Raw genomic sequence first — 19,718 nt, forward strand, 5'->3', positions numbered from 1 at the left:
TCTTGAGGTCTCTAGGGAGAATGTCCCACGGGGCAAAGGGGAGAACAAATAACAGGGTCTCTCTTATTTTCTGCCACTCTCTGTATTTAATGCGATGTGGTATTCGAGCCTTGGGACTTCAGGGGAAATGAAGGTCCAGGCCAGCTGGAAGGAGAGGGGGTCTGCATTCAGTAGGACTGTCCTCCCAGGGTGGTGAGGAGGGGTGACGGGGGAGGAAGCCCTGGGCAGCCGCAGCAGCTGTTCTGAATCAGCCAAATTGCTGCAGGTGCGGCCGTGAGCTTCCCCTCCTCCCCACCGTGTCCCAGCCTCACCTTGCAGCGGCCAGTCTGGACAGCCTTTCCAGCAACGAGGGCTTACACAGTGTCTCTAGGAGCACTTCTGTGCTACTCAAAGCCAGAGGCCCCCCTCCAAGGACTGCTGGTCAAGGGGAGGGAGGCGGTCAGGCCACTGCAGGGTCGGGGAGGGGGAGTTTCTCTGTGGCTTGGTGGTCTGCATTTTGAGCACAGGCTGCCAGTGTTAAACCGCATTGATTTGCAATTCATGCTGCATCTAATACCCAACACTCCTTTGACTTAGGAACCCTGGGGCCCTGGGGGCAGACTTCTGAAAACTGCAAATTTGGTAAAAGGGAGCCTAGCACAGGAATGCTGTTTGCAGGCAGCTGTTAGCATGGGCATGGGCATGGGCCTGGGCAGGTAGCACATCTGGCTCCGAGAGGTGGTGTTTCTTCCATCCTGCCAGGGGCCGGATCTTCCAGGAGATGGCTGTGCACACCTCAGGGCTGCTCCCTGGCTTTCTCTGGAAAGGCTTGGTCAGGAGAAGGACTGGGAGGCTCCTTCCATGAAGCCAGCCCATAAAAGAGCAGGCATACCCAGAGGGGGATTAAAGCCTTACACAGACTGCCTCTGCGGGGCAGGGGGAGAGGAAGCAGAGCCGGCTTTCCGATGATGCTGTGAAATGGTCTCTGAGGCTCAAAGCAGAGGGAATTTCTTTACATCCTCCAAACTGCCCCTGGTGTAACTGTTAGCATTACTTGTTTGGAGGTTTGGAAATGACAGAGGTATATTTGTTCCTCCTTACCCGGCAGATGTGGAAGCACAAATGACGAGGTGTACCTATTTGCTCAGAGGCAGTGAGTGCAGCAGGCCTTCACGTGGGGACAGGGGCATCAGAAGCTCGGAACCCACCTGCGTCCCTAAAGGGCCTTTTGGCCCAGGGTGGGGGTGGGGAGGATGTTCCTATGTGCAACTGATTAAAAATCAAAACCGATTTCAGCAAGGTCTGAAACCTAAAGAGAGAGAGAGAGAGGCAGACAGAAAAGCAGAGGGGAAGCTTCACGGGGATGGGAACGATCTAATTTTAGTTTTGAATTTTGGGCTCTGAGAACAAGGGGAAAAATAGAAAAGATTTCAAAGAGCTCTGCCGGGCAGGCACTATCGCCACCCCCACTGTGAACACACACTTGAAGAGACGCTGGAGAAAATGCGCCTCGATTGAGTTTAACCTAGTTGCGTGAGGAGCATTTCCAAGCCCAGTCCCTGGCAGTCTCCACCCCATGCCACTCGGGGCCAGGCCCCACGTTCTCGTGGACACCGTTCCGTCCCCTCTGGTCTGTTATTCTCACCTGTCTCGGGATCGCTGAAGTCTGGCAAAGTAATTGTGTTAAGCTGTCGTCTGTCAGCAATGGTTCTATCTAAGAGGCTGCTCCCACGTCCAGAATCACTGCAAAACACAGCTGCAGAGGTCAGTCATTTGAAGGGGGGCAGGGGAAAGACACAGACTTAACCACCACTGACCCTGAAGTGCAGTAACACCCCTTTCGTGCGTTTTCGATGCTCTTTAACACTCTCTCCGTTGACGACCAGGCATCCTGCTTGTGGCAAGGCCTGGGCTGGGATTACTTTCCACGTTCACTGTCACAAACACATGTAAACCACATCCACAGACCCTTGCTAATTTTCGCCCTTTTTGTGTCATTATAAGATACAAGAAAGAAACTTTGAAGGCAGGTTCTCGAACCACCTTAGAATAGGGAACCCACTGGATTGGCATTCTGTGTTGAATGTCTTGCACCTCATCAAGCCCGTAAACACACACCGTCCTCGAACTGCTTTACTAATCAACGGTCTACACCTCAGCCCTCACTGCCCAGGGAAGTCACCTGCCTGGGGCATTTCTAGAAGACTCTGAACCCTAGGCCCCTCTCCAGACCAAATCCATCAGCATTTCTGGGGCAGTCAACATTTTTCCAAGCTCCCCAGATGGCTCTGATGTGTAGCTGGATCTGAGAACCCCTGGCCCCTGCTTTTCCTTTCCAAGGGCAACCACAGCCATGGCCTGGTTTGTGTCCCTACTTAACACAGGAGGGAAAGGGGCTGTGAGGTCACACAGGCCAGCTGCACCACCCCTCCCTCCCCACCTTGCTCCCACAGAACGGGCTTGGCACCATTGGTTGGCAAGTCGCTTGGGAGACCACATCAGGCCCAGGTGGAATGAAACACAGGTAGCGGACGGGAGCTCATACAGACTCTTGTTTTCTTTCATTCTAAGAAGCTTGTAAGCTCACACAGACTCTTGTTTTCTTTCATTCTAAGAAGCTTGTAAGCAAAGACAGTTACATTCTTCCTTTTTTCCTCTATCATGAGATTCCATCAAAGAAGCTCCAAAAAGCAGCCCATCTATCTCTTGAGGTTTGAGTCTATCTATAATGCTTTTCTTTGCATCTATTTTGTTTTGTCAATCTGGGGGCTCTAGGAGTGGTATTTTGTTGTTGTTGTTGTTAAGAAGTTCAAATTCTATAATAAAGGGACACAATTTCCTTCCTGCGTGCAGCTGTTGCTAAAAGTGATACAAACAAGATTGGTATGAACTTAATATGGTTCTCAGGCTGCAATTTCCACGTCCAGTGATGTAGTTAGAGAAATCCACAGGAAACAGATGGAAACTTGCCTCAGTACAGACTATTTGTCAGCCTATACTTATTACATCATTGGATACGCGTTTTTTGGAAACCGCTCTATTCATTATTTCCGCAATTGAGAAATAATAAATGTCTCTGAGCAGAAGACAGCACAAAAGTACATGCAAATGTGCATTAATCACACTACCGACTGAACAGTTCCAACATTGGTCTGTTCATGTATATATTTTTAATATAAATATGACAAAGATATTACAAAGAGTTGTCTGAATATGGCAATGGCTCCTCACTTAGGAGCTTTCCAGAAGATGTTATCTCAACATATAGTGATATATTTTTTTTTTTCAATCTCCTGGGGGATTCCAGGCCACACAATAAGGTGTTGGCATTGCAAAGGAAGGATTCGCCTGGCATTTTGGTGGACCCAATCTGAGGAAATGGATCAGAAGTGTTTGTTTTGGCCCTAACCCTCCGGGCTTCCCATCTTACCAAGTTTCAGAGCCCAAGGTTGGCTGTCACGTGTGCTGCTGGGTCCTGGGAGCCAGCCAGGGGGTGGGGGTGGGGGTGGGGGTGGGGGGGTCATCTGGCTTCTTACTTTCTATCTGTCCCTAACAAGTAGGTCACTTGGGGTCTACTTTCCCTGTCAGATGAAGATAAGGGTTGTCTTCCTACATACAGCTTTGCAAGGCTGAACTGAGGTCATGTGGTCACAGCGTTCAGAAGATTTGTAACTTTTGGGTATATTCCGTGCATCGTTATCAATATACATACCTATACATGTAGCTGAGGTTAACACGGCTGGCTAATTTCTGAGGACCACTTATTCCTTGCATTCTGGTGCAATGATAAGGGTGGGAAAGCTGATTTAAGGGCCTCCTGCTCTCAATGTTAGAAACCGCAACTAAAACCCAAATCGTGACTTGTGAGCCTTATCCACTGGTAATGACACAGGATAGCCTTCCCCTCCACCAGCCCATAGTTGCAACCCATAGTGCATGTTCCATAGTTCCTTTTGAAAACAGTATATAAGCAACAATTCACTCTTCAAAATGGAGATGGTTTTGTTTCCACCCTGAATGCTGGGACTGAGAATTTGGCTGGTTGCTTTAAGCAATGGTTAGTTCTACCTTTAGAGGGTACGGAGTCTTAACCCATCAAGATTTGCCTTTCCAATCACCTCTGGAATGTGGAGGAAGGGGCAAAGGGAGGCCCTGGCCAACCCTTGAGTTTCTTTGACTTTCTCTGGCCAGTGTCTCTTACAAAAGACTTCCTCTCTCCCTCTGGGGCCTTCTTGGGCCCCTCCCATGGACCACCCTCTGCCACCTTACTACCCAGTTAGTAGAGCCCAGTGCTTTAGGCTGCCAGGAGCACCTCTCAAGGAGGCAAGCAGGAAGGGAAGCAAAACCATTCCTGGTCAGTGGTGCTAGGAGACAGTTTAGGGAGAGGACAGTGGCAGGAGCCCCAGATCCGTGGTACGTAAGCTACAGATCTCCATGTAGGCAGATGCACAGGTGTGGGTAACTTCTGTTACCCACTGAACATTTAGAGTGCACTGTAGTGACAGTTAAAGTTATACCAGACACTGGAAGCTTCTCTTGGAAATCCTCTCTACCTTCCGTGGTACGCAGAGGTGGCCAGATGCAAGAGGCAAGCTGGCAGCGGGCTAGGAGTCAGAGCCCGGGAGTTCTTGTTGCCACCCAGCCTCTCGCCAGCTTCTGAACTAGCATGTGGCACACGTAAGTGCCGGGTGTAAGAGAGGGGCCTGGGACAGGACACCAGAGAGAGGCAGGTGGGAGAGGAGATGCCTGGTGTCCTCCAGGCCTCTTACAGCTGGGTAATAGGAATCAAGGTAAGCTCCCAATATCCCTGACCCTCAATTCTCATCAGTAAAATGGGTATGAGAGAACACGACATTTGCCTGTTTCATGGGGCTGCTCTGAAGATGAAATGACAGCCCGCTTTGTAAACAGAAAAGCTTCACCAAAATGCTCTGGACCTTCTCTCGGTAAAAATGTTAAGTGCTGTTTGTTAGTAAGGAATAGGACTGAGGAAGAAAATATTTTCTTCCAATTACATGGCTACAAGATGGAGATGGTCCCAGTGGTAGTGGCAAGAGGGAGAAAGAAGGGGTTAACAATAAAAAAATAAAAACAGGGGCGCCTGGGTGGCTCAGTCTGTTAAGCGTCCAGCTCTTGATTTCGGCTCAGGTTATGATCTCGTGGTTCGTGAGATCGAGCCCTGCATCGGTCTCTGTGCTGACAGCACATGGCCTGCTTGGGATTCTCTGTCTCCCTCTCTCTCTCTGCCTTCCCCTGCCCCGCTCGTACGTACCCTCTTTCATGCGCGCACCCTCTCTCTGACCCTCCCCAGCTCGTGCTCTGTCTCTCTCAAAACAAAGTAAACACTGAAAAAAAATTTTTTTTAAATAAAATAAAAATAAAGGAAAAGAAGTTGGTTGCTGACGCAGGTTGGTGGAGGAAGCTTTGGTGTTAGACCGGGGCTTGAATCATAGCTCTACTGCTTGTTTGATTGGGAAAATGGAGGCAAATTATTCAGACTTATTTATTTTCCATAAAGCGGAGAGAACAGTAGTGATTCTGCAGGGCTAACGTGCGGACTGAAGGTAAGGCACAAGTGGATGGCCCAGCACAGCCATGGCCCAGGGAAGGGTCATTCAGTTCAAGGAGGCTGCTGGGGCCTTCTGGGGGATGGGGTGCTCTGCTCACAAGCCACACTGTTCCCAGTGGCAGAGTCAAAATGTGCAAGAACCAAAGGGGCTTGCTACTCTACTGGGAGAGAGGAGACGAAACAGGAAATGGGTTTCTCTCCTAAATGCACATAAAACTGCACACCCAGCGAATAAACCCAGGCTCCTGAGATGACACACACCTTGCCACATGTACACTGGAGAGAACGCCTCCCACCCATGCTGCTCACAGCAAGAGATGCGTTCTCAGACTGCGGGTGGAGCGCTCTTTGCAAGCTGTCTGAGGCTCAGTTCAGCCACTAGCTCGGTGTGATTTTCCTTCGAGCAAAAATACAGAGCGAGTTGCAGAGAACACGAAAGCCACGTTGAGTCTCCGTGTGGCCCGCTACTGCTCATACCATCCTCTGTGCCTCACCGCCTCCCGGGCTCTGGAGGCCTGTGTCAGCCCCGGGATGGAGCTGGGAGGGGGTGGGGACAGCGGGAAACCCTGGCAGGTCGAGCACACTCAGAAATAAGGGCGCCCTGAGTCAGGAAGTCAGTGTGGACCTTCTCTCGGTACAAAGTAGCCACTTCCCAAGATGCTTTCTGCTGTTTTCATTTTCGTTTTTTTTTTTTTTTTTAAAGCAGGGATGCTTCTCGTGCATTGGTTCATGCAATTCTACCCTCTTCTGAAACCCTGTGTGACCTGATCATAGACTCAAGGTTCTTGGACCCAGAGCTGCCCTTATCTGGAGAACTAGGAAGTATGTGATCCCTTGTCAAGACACAGCCCTCTCCTCTTTATGCTTTATTCTATTGCCAGGGTCACGTCTTGCCTGACCACACTGGGGAGGATGTCTAAATTTGCGCAATGGTAAGGCCTACGGGAGAAACATTTATTTATATCCCAAAGAAAATAAATAAAGTTAAAAAAACAATCAGGAAGCTCCTTAATAAGGGGCTGCTCAATTGCCACCCGTCCCCCCTCCCTCAAGGCTCTCTGAGTAGCAGGAGCGAGAGCTCTGCCAACTGATGGGTCCTCCTCCATCCCCCCCGCCCCCCGCACACCCCACCCAGACTCTGCCTCTGGAGCCAGGGTCCCTCCCTGCTCCGGCCCCAAAAGATCCTTCAGGAAACGGAGGAAGTATGGACACACAGCCCAGGCATTTGGTTAAGTATTTTTAAAAAGCTTTCCAATTCTGCTATTTTTTTCTCCTCACATTCAATATTCTTGGTTGCTAAGTGGGAGGAAATGTGGGGAGGTGGGAGAGGTGTGGAGAACGGAGGGAAAATTGGCAATGTGAAGGCTGATGGGTGTATTTTCTCATTTCTAAAGGGGGTACAGGCAAAGGAATGCTCCAGCACGGAAGCAACCAGCTTGGGGAGCGTCTCCTGTTAGCTGGGCTTGTGGCAAAGACTCTACCCCAAATCCTGCTGCTTCTGGTAAGCCAGGAGCGGGGGGCTTTTCGGGAACATAAGATGGGCATTTTCTATTTCTGCTGACAGACTCAGAAAAGGAGAATTAATTAAAATGATCTTTATTTTCAGAACATATCCGCAAAAGGGAAGAGGCCAGTTTCACGATTATCTTTTCACGGAGAAGAAGATGGGGCATGAGCAGTCATGTGCCACAGGCTATGTGAAGGGGACTCCTGTCTAATTGTTGCGACTCCAGCGATGCAAGGGTCGCCTGGCCGCCCGCTGGGTGTGGAACTGGACGGTGGGCTGGCTGTTCAGGGTGAGCTTCCTCCCGTCCAGCTGCACTGCCCCCAGGCCTGTGGTCACAAGTCTGTCGAATGTCAGGTCACAAACATCCATCCCCTAAGAGGGCCCTGATTTTGAATATAGTTTTTTAACTGCAGAAACTTCTATAAAACAAAATCCCACACGGAACCCCACCTGTACTCTGTGGCCTCCTTAGCGCCCATCCCACCAGCGCTCTAGGCCAGTGGCCTATTGCCTCCTGGGGGACTGTGCTCGGCTAGTGACACATTTATGACACATTTACGATGTGAGTTGAACATATTTAGGCTCCTGACTTTTAAGAGCCTAGTGTGGGCTGTCCGTACATCTTGCTATGAGCTTGAAAAATGTTCCTAGTGTGTCTGAGCAGTTGTCTGAGTTCACTTGAATTATTAGGTCCCTTTTCATTAAATGACGTCCTTCATAAGGCAGGACACACACCGGGAAAAACTATTCAAGACTTGAAAAAGGGCACAACAGGTTACTGGGTGTCTTACAGCGGTGAGCTGGGGGTTGACTAGTGAACCTTCTGCAGGTTATCTGCCTCTGTGGGCAGATGAGATACGACTGATTTCTACCCTGCAAAAAAGATGACCCCCAACCATATATTTCATTGTTCTATAGGATCCTATCTTTGCATGTCCTTGCAAGTTCATTTTAGCATATCTATCTTTTGCAAATTCATTTTAGCGTTATCTATTTTTTGAATTCTTCTCTGAACCAGTCTTAACATCTTACTGGTTCCCTCGTTAATGAGGTAAATAAAATCTCGATAGGTCTTTGTTTTGTATTTGAGCCATGATTTGAACCGTTTGAAAATCATGCTTTATCCTGCCAATAGTGATACAGTGATTTCTACTCTCTTTAGAAGGACGCGGCCTATTGTCTACGGAGGCCTTTTAGATATTACCATAGGAGCCCCATCTGGAGTATACAGTTGACGAGTCTATCCACAAATTACCCGAAAGATGGTAAGACTTGTCAAAGAAGTTAACTGAATGGCTGATTGAGAGGAATCAGATAGAGGTCGCCCATGAACCGGGCCCTAGAGGGGCATCGCGGCAGCAGCCGCAAAAGAAACCCACGGTGTGGGGGCCTCATCGGCCACTGGAAGAAAGTCCCCTTAAGAATGGAGTGTGTGCGGCTCCATTGCTACCATCCGCTAAATGCCCATCGGCGGCGGCACTGTGGGGCGGGGACCCATGCAAACACCACACAAAGCAGGCGCTGCTGGCCTCTTACCTGGGGTTGGTTAGGTTGTAGCAGGATTTCCATATCTGCAACATGTGCTTACAGGTGAGGAGCGCCTCATCCGGGCCCCGGCACAGTGACTCCACCTTCACTTTGGAAAACAGTAGTCTACGGCGGGGAGACAAAGGGAGAAAACAACACGGCTTAAGCCAGAGTCCCCACCAGAAACCAAACACCGTGGCCTGGCCTAGACCCGGATGCTATGGTGCTCATCCTAGAAAGGGGTGTCCAAAGGCTTGATCCAGGGGAAGCCGTGGTGCAGATGAAGGATTCCAGAACTCCCAGCTCAATATATGGCTTTGTATACTGAAGGCAAATGCAGGCACACCAAAGAGGACCATCTGTGATCAGGTTAAAAGCATCAGAGTGGTTGGGGCACCTGGGTGGCTCAGTCGGTTGAGCATCCGACTTCGGCTTACGTCATGATCTTGCGGTTCACAAATTTGAGCCCCGCATCAGGCTCTGTGCTGACAGCTCAGAGCCTGGAGACTGCTAAGGATTCTGGGTCTCCCTCTCTCTCTCTCTCTCTCTCTCTCTCTCTGCCCCCTCCCCCACTCGTACTCTGTCTGCCTCTCTCTCAAAAATAAATAAACATTAAAAAAATTTTTTTAAAAAAGCATCAAGGTGGCTAATTTTATTGAGAACACAAGGATTTTATTAAGGCGACTTTTTAAAAAAAGTTTATTTATTTATTTTGAGAGAGGGTAGGAGAGGCAGCAAAAAAGGGAGAGAGAGAATCCCAGGCAGGCTCCTCACTGACAGCACAGAGCCTAATGAGGAATTCAACCACAAACTGTGGGATCATGACCTGAGCTGAAATCAAGAGTCAGATGCTTAACTGACTGAGCCACCCAGGTGTCTCAAGAGCGGCTTTCAAACCAAGCTGTTTATTAAGAGCTTTTTAAAACAAAACCAATTCATTTGCAAAGCTTCAAAAATTCATTAAAGGGGAATCTTGATTTATTTACAAAATTACACAAGAGGTGTGACTCAGTTGATATAAGCGTCTACAAATAACCTTCCACAATGATCCTCATCATGTGATGGTGAATAAATCTCGTAAGCTTCGCAGAGCCTGAACTGCAGGCACATAAAGAAGGGGGCATCTGGCTCATGCCCTGTCCTCAGATCTTCTCAGTCCTGCTATTTATGGGTTAGGATTTCACCAACTCACTTCGTAATCACCAACTATCTCTTCCCTATTTTTGTTACCACCAATGGCTTCACCCTCTGTCCAGACCTGCTGAGAGCTAAGCTTCAATCCTTCTCTCTCAGCCCCTCGGCTATCCCATTCCTAAATTCTACTTATGCCTTTCTGAAGACATTGGCTCCCCTGGGCCAAGAGCCCATCAGTACTATCCTTGCGAAGGCCCCAACGTGAGCCCAGATACCGCCCTGGTCTTCTGGTCCCCTGAGCTGCCCGGCTCTAAGAAACTGTAGATCTCTAAAAATCATTTTCATTCCCAGCTCGAGAAACTACAATGATTCCTTACTGTTTGTAATAATAAGTCAAAATTCCTTACTGAGTCCTCGAAAGTACCCTGCCCACCGGCCACTCCTGTGTCACCACCCACCCCATTCTGGGCCACACATCCCTCTGGACCCCTTTACTCCTACCAAAGGCCAGGTTTCTGTCCTAACTCTATGAATATATTTGCCGTGTCCTCAGTTTTCATCTGTATGGATGAATCTACTACTCTCCCCCATTCTTCCCAAATTCTAAACCCGGCTAAAACCCCACCTCAACAAACAAGACCACGTTTACGTCTCTGTCTTTTCTACTCCGTGTCACATCAGCTGCTGCTGGTTGTTAATGAAAATACAAAGAAGAGAGGAAGGTGCTCCTGTTTATTAAGGGTCTCCTCTGTGCCAGGCCCCGTGGTTGGCACTTCACAGACAATATCAAGGGCATCTTTGTAACAGCTCTTCCCGGCCCGGTGGTGTTTCTCTCCCTACAAGAAAAGAGCAGCGCCCCTCACTTCCGGAGTGCCTAGGATCGTGCTCAGAGGCCAGCGGGCCTTAAATCTGCATTTGCTCATTGACTGCTTTCTGTACAAATCACGGATTGTGAAATATGTGTCCAGTGATTTAAGGTAGATATGTAAGACAATTCTTCCACCACAAATGACATAACGGCTTCAATTGGAGGTACTTTAGAAGAAAAAAGTCTCCTTTTCCTCAGTGGGAGATGGAATGAGGGTGGTCCGAATGCATTATTGCCCAGGTTCCAGAAGGGGTGAGTGTCACCCGCTCCCTCCAAATGGAACACAGGATGCCCAAGGGGGTGGGTGTTGGGTGGCTCTCAGAGCCTCCTGGAGCCTGGATCTGCAGACGCCTGGGATGACAGGGATGGGCTGGGTGATGACAGGGACGCAATCCCTAGGTGGGCATAAAGGATGAGGCCAGACATGAGAACAGGGATGGGCATCTGCTCGAAACATCTCAGGAAGGAGAGGTTCCCAGAGGCCTTTCCAGGACTGTCCACAAAGAATGACAGCCACTCAGGGCGTCTCAAGGGGTTCCTAAGGAACCAGGTGCCGACTCCTGCCAATGTCTCCACTAGTCCAGAGAGTGGTGAGAGTTTCTTCCTACCGGAATCGGCCACCAAACATGGGTCAGCTGGGGATGTGTTACAGACGGAGGAGAAGCTGCCCAAGGGTCACCTAGCAGCATTTGGCAGAGACCTATTCAGAGGCCAGAGACCCCCTTGGGTCTGGTTGCCAAGCCATTTTGGCCAAGGAAGACCCCACCTAGGACCAGGGTGATGTTCTCTGAGAGGCACATCGAGCCCACCTGCCCCAGGGAGGGCCGTGAGATGGTGGGGAGGGTTTCCCCTCACACGCTGACGGTGTGGTTCCAATCGTCCACGATTGCTTTCACTGCGCCCAAAGTACAAAATGCCGGAGCTTGTCTCCAAGCCTCAACTTGGGGGAATGGTTCCATGCAAAGCCTCTTGGCTGCAAAAAGAACTTCTAATTAACATGAAATAACAGCTTTCAAACACTTGACTCAGGATATGGAGTTGAAAAGGTGTGGGCTGGATTTAAGAGAACCAGACAGGAAGAACAATGGGGGAACGGCTGAGCACAGATGATGGGAAAGGCACCTGGAAGTGAGGCTGGAGGAACAGCATGAGAGAGAGACTGGCAGAAAGAAAGAGCTGGAAAACATGGGCAGGGGAGCAAAGGCAAAGCCTTGCAGCTGCTGTCAGGTATCTCCAATACGCTGGGCAGAACACCCTGCAGAGCCAAACTCTGATATGTTCCCTCGGATGGGCACATAAAAGCAGGAGGCAGAGACACGGCCTCCAGGAGACTGCTCCTTCTCACCACTTCCCCAAACCTCAGCTTGTCTACAAGCAGAGAATAATACCGAGCACAGGACAGGTGATGCTTGTCAGCATACTGGCCAAACCCTGCTCACACATTTCAAGACTGTTTGAAAACATCTGGCTGGCGGGAATGCGACATTAGCCCAGATAGGAAGGGAATGCAAACAATGATTAGCATGAGTGTGCTACAGGTGATATCCAAAGATATTACAGATTCCACCTACTGAGGAAACCCTGAGGACAAAACAGGAAGTCATGAGAAAGCCTGGGACAAACCAGCATTGAGTACATTCCAGCACGCGGAACTACCAACCCGGCAGAGCGGGCAGAGGGGACTTCAGGCTGAGATAGTCTGCCGGTCACAGCAGCCAAGTCCGACCATGAGCTGAGGAAGGCACTTCTCTTAGTAAGAAGTTACGTGCTGGGAAAGTGGTCTATTCCTATGCCCTATGCCTGGCTCAAAGGTCATTGACCTAATTAAAACAATTTTGGTTCACACTCACTGAAACTTACAGAAAATGAATGAAGGATAGAAGAAGCTTGCCAATATACGACTCTGATTACATTCCTGATAGCCCAAATCTGGCGTCTCACACACTGTTGTTCCTGACCCGGCTCCTGCCCAAACGCTTAGCCTCGGTCTGCCCCCTGCCCGTCGTGTGCATCCCCCATTCTGGCCGTGATCAACTTCCTCCACGCCACTCTCCTTCATGACCCAGGCCCTTTGCACATGCTATTCCTTCTGTCTGCAATGCTTTTTCCATCCATTTCTGCTTTTTAAAGCATCTACTCATCTTTCAAGATTCAGGGCAAACAGCCACTCCCTCCTTCCCCCACTGCCCAGTGAAGCCGACCTTAAGGAACAGGAGCTAAAGGTCCCAAATAGAAATGCAACTCCAGAGAAGACACAAGAGCTCAGCCGTGGGATAAGAGCCTACAAGCCAGGAAACTTCTGCTTTCAAGACAAGTGAAATAATAACAGTAACAACAGCTTTAAACAGTTAATTTAAATTTAACTATTTAATCACTGATTCTTACACTAACCCTGAAAGTCAGGTTGCGAGTTAAGTAACTTGCCCGGGTTCACACTGCTGGTCACTGGTTGAATGGAAGCAGAAACCCGGATCCCTCGGACTCCAAAGCACTGAACAAGAAACGCAGGAGAGTGACTGAAAATGCTCTAATCACGCTCCTGACATTAACGAGGATAGACAGCATTTTCTAATCCATTGCCAAGTATTTAAGACCCTGTATAATGTGCACAGACCTGTGTCGCTGTGTGGCATAGAAGGTGGTAAATATAATAAAATATAGTCCCTTGCCCTCAAAGAACGTAAGTCCAATCAGAAGAAAAGATCTGGCCATGAATAGGAGGTAGGCTTCCTGGTTTAGGGACAGATTACGGCCCTGGAACTCGAGTGCGGCCGCAGGAAGATGGGGGTTGGGCTGCTGGGGGATTGTTCCTGGGATACATCAGACGGGCTTCTTTACAAAATGATCACATTTGTCTGTGCTTCTTGTGACTTGCCTCCTTCACCCAAAAGTCCGGTGCATACAAAATTCGAGTCATTTGAAGGATTCAGTTAATCAAGGTTTTACTTTCCACTGCACCTAACAGAAATAACATTTTACCCTGTTTTTGGAATTTTTTAAGACTCCTAAGATACCTCTTGAAATAACACCTGTGTTTGGCTTAGTGTAGAATTTAGAAGGAAGATATAACCCCCCGTGAAGCTCAGGGGCACGTGGTACTGCGACTTTTCCTTGGGTACCTTAGGGAATGCATCAAAGTGGCATTTTATCGGGGCCAGGTTTAATGTCTAATGATCATCTTCAGGAAGACTTTCCTGACTCCCTGGAAACTGCCCCCAACCACCAGACCCTCAACTCCAGTGGCTCATTCCAGTTTAACTTTATCCCCCACCCCCAGGAGTCCCAGACCTCAGATGCCCCTCCTTGAGTCCACTGTAGACGCTCACCCTCACGGCTCCCGCCTACGCTCATGGTGTTGTATCTGCTGGCCTGGAAGTCCACTCTCTCCCAGTGCTCTTCCCACTCCCAGCTATGAAAATCCCACTGTCTGACATCTTCCATGGCCCCCAGACTCAGGCAGAAATCTATTTCCTTCCTCCTCTTACACGTACAAAATATTTTTTCTAATCTGTTAATTCATCCATATTTGTACAGCTGACCACCTATATACATCAATGTACCTGATAATGAACTCAAATTTGTTCATCCTTTTGTCGGTCATTTTTTAAAAATGTTTTTATTTACTTTTTAAAATTTATTTGAGAGAGACAGAGACAGTGTGAGTGGGGGAGGGGCAGAGAGAGAATCCCAAGCAGGCTCCATGCCGCCAGCACAGAGCCCCATGAGGGGCTCGAACTCAAGAAACCGTGAGATCATGACCTGAGCCGAAACCAAAAGTCAGACGCTTAACCAACTGAACCACCCCAGCCTCCTGTCAGTCATTTTCAAAGTGCCTATTATGCCCCTGAGGCTACAAAGGGGAATAAGACGTGGAATGTTCCGTCACAGTCTAGCGTTACGCACACATGATATGTGAAGAACAGACATACGGACAAAGTTCTGTGGGAGCACAACCGGAAGAACATTCTGCCTGGGGCTCATGGAAGACCACAAAGAAGTGGGACCCTTGCGGGGGGTGTTGGGGGGGGCCTTCCAGGCAGGCGGATGGACAACCTCTCGAGCATAGGCAGGGAGGTGTGAGGGTCCACAGTAAGCTAGGAGTGGTGTCTGGAATCCGGGCTATCAGGCTGGGGCCCGAGATAAAGGTGAAGGGGTAGGTATTTCAAATTTCTGGAATCTAATATGCCTCACAAAACTTTCTGGTGAAGAACTCTCCAAGAAAGTAAATGAGAAAAGTTTAGAGAAATACTAAATTAATACTTCCGTCCAACCTTATTTGGCAGGATATAAAATGCACTCATTAAGTGCATCAAGGAGGAAACATGCATATTAATATACAAAACCCGCACTAATGAGCCGATCTGTAAATGCTGTATTCAAGGCAGATGATTCAGAATGAGAATCACAGGAACCTTGAACATTCGGTATTTGGTGCTGGTCTGTGTTTGAATGCTCTTGGGCCCAGCATGCTCTTTGTTTATCTGCTGAATATAGGCAGGGATGCAAAAGAGCTGTGAAGAAAAGCACATGGTATCTGCCCAAGTGGGGCAATGGCCATGGGGGCCTTGACTACCACCCCCATCCCTCACTTCCAGGGAATCTGATCCGAGAGCTGACGTGGGGCTGGCTGCCAAACACCTGAAAGAAAGTGAGAATCTGTCACCAGGTAAAAGAAATAATGGGTCAGGAGAGGGGGTAGGAGGTGCAGGTATGTTGAAATTAAAGTTTAAACTGAGAAAATGGTTTGGCAGCTGCAGACCAGTAAGGTAAGAGGAATCGAAAGAGATGTGCCAAAAGCATGTGGTGATGAGGGGAAGAAAGATGGAAATCTGAAGCCAGATGAGTCAGCTGGGAACGAGGTCTGAAAGGATAGAGAAAGCAGCCTGTTGCTGATCGGGCAGAGGTATGTCATCAGATAAATCTAACCAACCCCTCAGAGGGGAATGAAGGGTTTCTTCCAGGCTCCGATGTGGCTTTCAAGAAGGAAATCTAATTCACTTCATTGTCACCAACATTTCTGATCTGGTCTTGGAGCCTCTCCTGGCTGGGCTTCCAAAGTGGTCCAGTCCCAGAAGGTCTGAGCCTGGGCTGAGTCACTGTCACTGAAAATCAAGACCATGACGGGCCTGTGAGCTGCCTGGCCTGACAGTTCAACAGGGCCCCTTCACCACCAAGGGGGCCAATGATGTTGGGTTTACAGCAGTGAGGGCCCCAAAGCCACGCCCTGAAACTGTTCCCGAGGGTCCTCTGACAATAGCTGGAAGGGATGGGTGGTAAGAAACCAGTTCATGTGACTCTTCCCACTAGGCATCAAATAGTGCCTGGGGACTCACTAATGGTGAATGTTCAATAAAAGTCACCTGAATGAATGATCTATCTACTCAACTGTTAACATGGGAAACACGCAATTTCTTTAACCATTTGGCTTACAGAATCGCTGTATGGACACTGTTCATTGGCTTGTTAGAAAAAAAAAAAAGAGAGAGATTTTTCCAATTAATCCAAAACTGGAAAAGGCCTCCAGTGGTCCTGTAATGCTTTGCTACTCAGAGTGTGGTTTGGGTCAGGCAACCGTGGGAGCTTGTGAAGAATGCAGAACAGCCACCCACCCTAGACCCAGCGCATTACAGTCTTCACGGAATGCAACTTGCAGATGATTTGTGTAGGAATTGAAGTTCAAGGGCCACCAGCCTGGTTCATAACTCTCCATCCAAACTTTCAATCAGCTGATCTTTTTAAAGACCTCCAAAGGAAGTGTTCCCGTAGCCCCTCCATTTAGGAAAGCCCGCCTCTGTTTATTTCCCTCCAGTAAGAATTTTGGGAGTATTTTATTCTTGAATTCAGTGGGAATTCTGATCAACCACTCACAGTAAGCTCACAGGTGAAGCGGACCCTTACCCATGATCTTGAGCAGAATGCTTCTGTTCCTTCCGGAGGGCTTCCCAGGGCAGCTTCCTGAGGGCCGTGCTATAACCCCGCCCAGGTCCTCCCTGAGAGTCTCTCCAGTGAGGGTCAGCATATCAACCCCGGGGGCACATTCACATTGTCTCAAGGGCACCCCTTGAGTCTGCAGGGTACTGAGCATCACCCACCGCCATTGTGGGTCCTCTTGAGGGACAGAAAACTCCAATGTCTCCCACAACCAGGCAACTCAATAGGAGCTGGGCTCAAGATGTCAGGGAGCGTTTGGAGTCGTGCCTGCCTACCGGAGAGGTAATCAAATCCAAACATTTTTAAAATGTACGCTGACCTAACGGAACTCCGCTAGCAAATGTCAGCTCCCAGGCCGCCAGACAGAAACCCCTGGTTTACAAGCTTTTCAGGGGTCAAATCTGAGAAGCTGGCTTTCTTGACAAAACCCCAGAGCACAACACAACCACGGAAGGAGGGTGGGAAGACTGTGGGTCTTCTCATAAGTGTGTCTGGTCCAGGGATAAAGCCTGTCCAGGAGCTGGCCCCGGGTGGGTCCCTGGCAAACTTCTGTCTGGGAGTTTTTAACCCCTGAGCAAGTTCTAAAAATCTGACCACTTTTAAGGTTCCTGGGTGCTCAAGAAGAGGTCGCCTAACGCGCCGGCCTGTCAGGGAGGTCATTTCAGCATTTCCCCACACTGGCCTCGCTGTCACCCATGTTATCCCGGGCCCAGGCTCCCAGGTCTGCTGGTTCCTGGGAAAAGCGGCACCACTCTTGTTTAACAAACTCTGGTATCAGGAGCAGAAGCCTCGCTCTCCAGAACTTAGCCGCCCCTCGTCCCTGGCTGGGAGGCTGCTGGAAGGGACGGGAGCTGTGGGGCGTCCTGCCGTCTGTGAGGGCTCAGCTGCGCCTCTCGGTATCCTAATCCGGCCTCCTCTTTATGACAGGCAGGGACTCCTGTTAGATCCCCTATCAGTTACATTTCGCTTCTCATTTCAGTCAAAGTGTCAACAATCTGGAATACTCCCCCATCCTTCTAGCGGTATTTTTAGAACAAACAAACAACTGACATATTTAGCTAAAATAAATCACCTCAAGAAACCCCGGTTTGGCTCATTTTTTGCTCCAGCTCCGGTTCTTAATCTCAACTTAGACCAGTGACCGGGACCAGCAGCCAAACTGGCAACGACATGGCCAGGGTGAACTAAAAACACCCCTGGAACCACAGTGCCCGTGTTTCAAAGACCTCCTCCAGGGTGTGAGTTTGGCATTTTTTGGAAGGGAGCCATTTCACTTCGTGCTATCCACAAAGCACCAAAGAACCAACATGAGCAGTCAGGGCCACTTCCTGAGCGCTGTCTCACTGGGTGGTGGGGGGAGGCCGAGGGGGTACCGTGGAAGTGGGAGCACCTGACCTCCTCTTTGCTATAAGCAAGCCGGCAAGCAAGTGCCTTTGGCACAGTGGCCATCGAGGAAGTAAATGTGTGAATGGGAAATATCTGAAAGCAAGTCTTCCCATTAAACTATCTGGCTAAAAGAAAATCATCTATTCTCGCTGAACCACAAAGCCATCGGTCATTTCTAAAACGGGGGAGGGAGTGAACCAGAAGCAACTCTACTGACCTGCCACCTGCTCAGAGCCCATCTCTCTGGAGGGTATCCCTGTCCTTATTTCGGACTTAGCTCCCATGGCCCTGATTTCCCGAGTCTGTATTCCCGAGTCTGAAGCTGGGAGCTTAAGCACAGAAATGAGGCATATGGGTCCATTTCAGTGGATGATGGCAGATGTCAAAAGAATGGGAATTCTCTGTCACATGGACCTAGATGGGGAAGAGCCCAGGCCAGATGGGACAGAGACAAAGGAATCCATGAGGATCTGCAGTATAGAAATGGCACCCTCCACTCAAGGACAGGATGGGAACCAGAAAGGAAGGAACCTGGCAGGGGGCTGGAAGCTGAACCAGCTCTTTGGGACCCGAGGTGGACAATGCACCCATCCCTCTGGGATTGGATGTGAAATGGGACCTAGTTTCTGCACCAGAAAACCGCTGCTGTGAATCCTGGCCTGTTTCACATGTCCCATGTTCTCGGTCTTTACATCCTGTGTGTTCTCACTTAGCACATAGCACATCATGAAGGGGTGGGTTTTGTCTTGCTTGGCTTTGCTTCAGCGGTGCCAAGGAGACCAGAAGCAGGACCCTTGTCCGTGGGGGCTGGAGCTTTAGCAGGGGGCCCTGCTCTCCAACGGCGTGCGTGGCGGGGGCCACAGCCATGATCTTTGTTTCTTCTGAGGTGCTCGGGACACTCTAGAGTAATTCTTCACACGGCACTGTAAGCGGCACGAAGGCAGGGACGGTGCTTTCCTCGGCCGTGGCAGAAAGTGGGAGCTCTCTAACCTTTAACTAGGGGGGTGCTCAAAGAACAGACAATCGGATCATCTGTAGGTGGGTTATTGATCCCAACCAGCTGTTTCCAGCTGAGGATTCCCACAAGAGTACTGACAGGATAAATGTGGAGACTGTCTTCTTTGCTCTCGGGGACTTTTGTTGTGTTTTGTTTTTAAACAAATAGTAAATAGTAATCTTTCATGACCTTAAAATGCAAAAAGACCACTATGAATGCACTGACATTCACCTGTATTTGGACTGTTGGATATTTTTTGCACAGTTGGCTGGGTAACTAGCAGGTAGGTGCTTTATATGATCCATATGTAGTAAGTAGATATCATCATTGTATATAGCAGAACTTGGCAGATTAAAACCAAAATGGACAATGGAAGAAACACAGGTAGACACACGCTTAGCTGGAACTAAGGCTACCAGACTACTCGGTAGGGTCATCAGTTTCAACCACTCACTGCGCAAACGTGTATTAATGTGTACAGCATGGGCTAGGTGCTAGGGACCCAGAGGTTTCAGGAAACACCTTGCATGAAGTCTGAGGATGACACTCCATACTTTGAATTGTTGAATAAGGTATCTAGAAGAACTTGCAATCTTGTAAAGAAAAGCTCCAGAATAAATAAACCTTGTGCATGCCACCACTGGGGATAGATGGCTTTGGGGTGGCCGCCCTAGCCTGGCCTCTCCCAGCTGCCAGGCCTCCTGAAGAGCTCTCTCCCCTGGCTGATGGGAGAGAGGCATATCCTGAAGGCTTTCTCTCCAGCATGCTCTGAAATAACCAGGAAAAGGGGAACTCTCTGGAAAGGAAGCAGGAGAGTCCC

The 19,718-nt window shown here is 49.2% G+C and overlaps 1 protein-coding gene and 1 long non-coding RNA gene across 7 annotated transcripts in view; one reads left to right on the top strand and one right to left on the bottom strand.

The window, feature by feature from the left end:
* Positions 1 to 19,718, bottom strand: part of TTC7B (tetratricopeptide repeat domain 7B) — a 253,767-nt gene that overhangs the window by 62,742 nt on the left and 171,307 nt on the right. For all 6 annotated transcript variants that reach the window (XM_053224825.1, XM_053224828.1, XM_053224827.1 and 3 more), the window contains 2 exons: positions 8,592 to 8,708; positions 1,625 to 1,722 (listed from right to left, as the gene is read on the bottom strand). In XM_053224825.1, coding sequence (XP_053080800.1) covers positions 1,625 to 1,722; positions 8,592 to 8,708 — 215 coding nt within the window. The remainder of the gene's footprint in view (positions 1 to 1,624; positions 1,723 to 8,591; positions 8,709 to 19,718) is intronic.
* On the top strand, positions 6,708 to 9,175 carry LOC106987910 (uncharacterized). The gene is made up of 4 exons (XR_003422695.2): positions 6,708 to 6,776; positions 6,943 to 7,049; positions 7,155 to 7,344; positions 8,218 to 9,175. It is a non-coding gene; the product is annotated as an uncharacterized LOC106987910 (long non-coding RNA).

Source organism: Acinonyx jubatus, chromosome B3 (assembly GCF_027475565.1).
Source record: "Acinonyx jubatus isolate Ajub_Pintada_27869175 chromosome B3, VMU_Ajub_asm_v1.0, whole genome shotgun sequence".
Classification (NCBI taxonomy): domain Eukaryota; kingdom Metazoa; phylum Chordata; class Mammalia; order Carnivora; family Felidae; genus Acinonyx; species Acinonyx jubatus.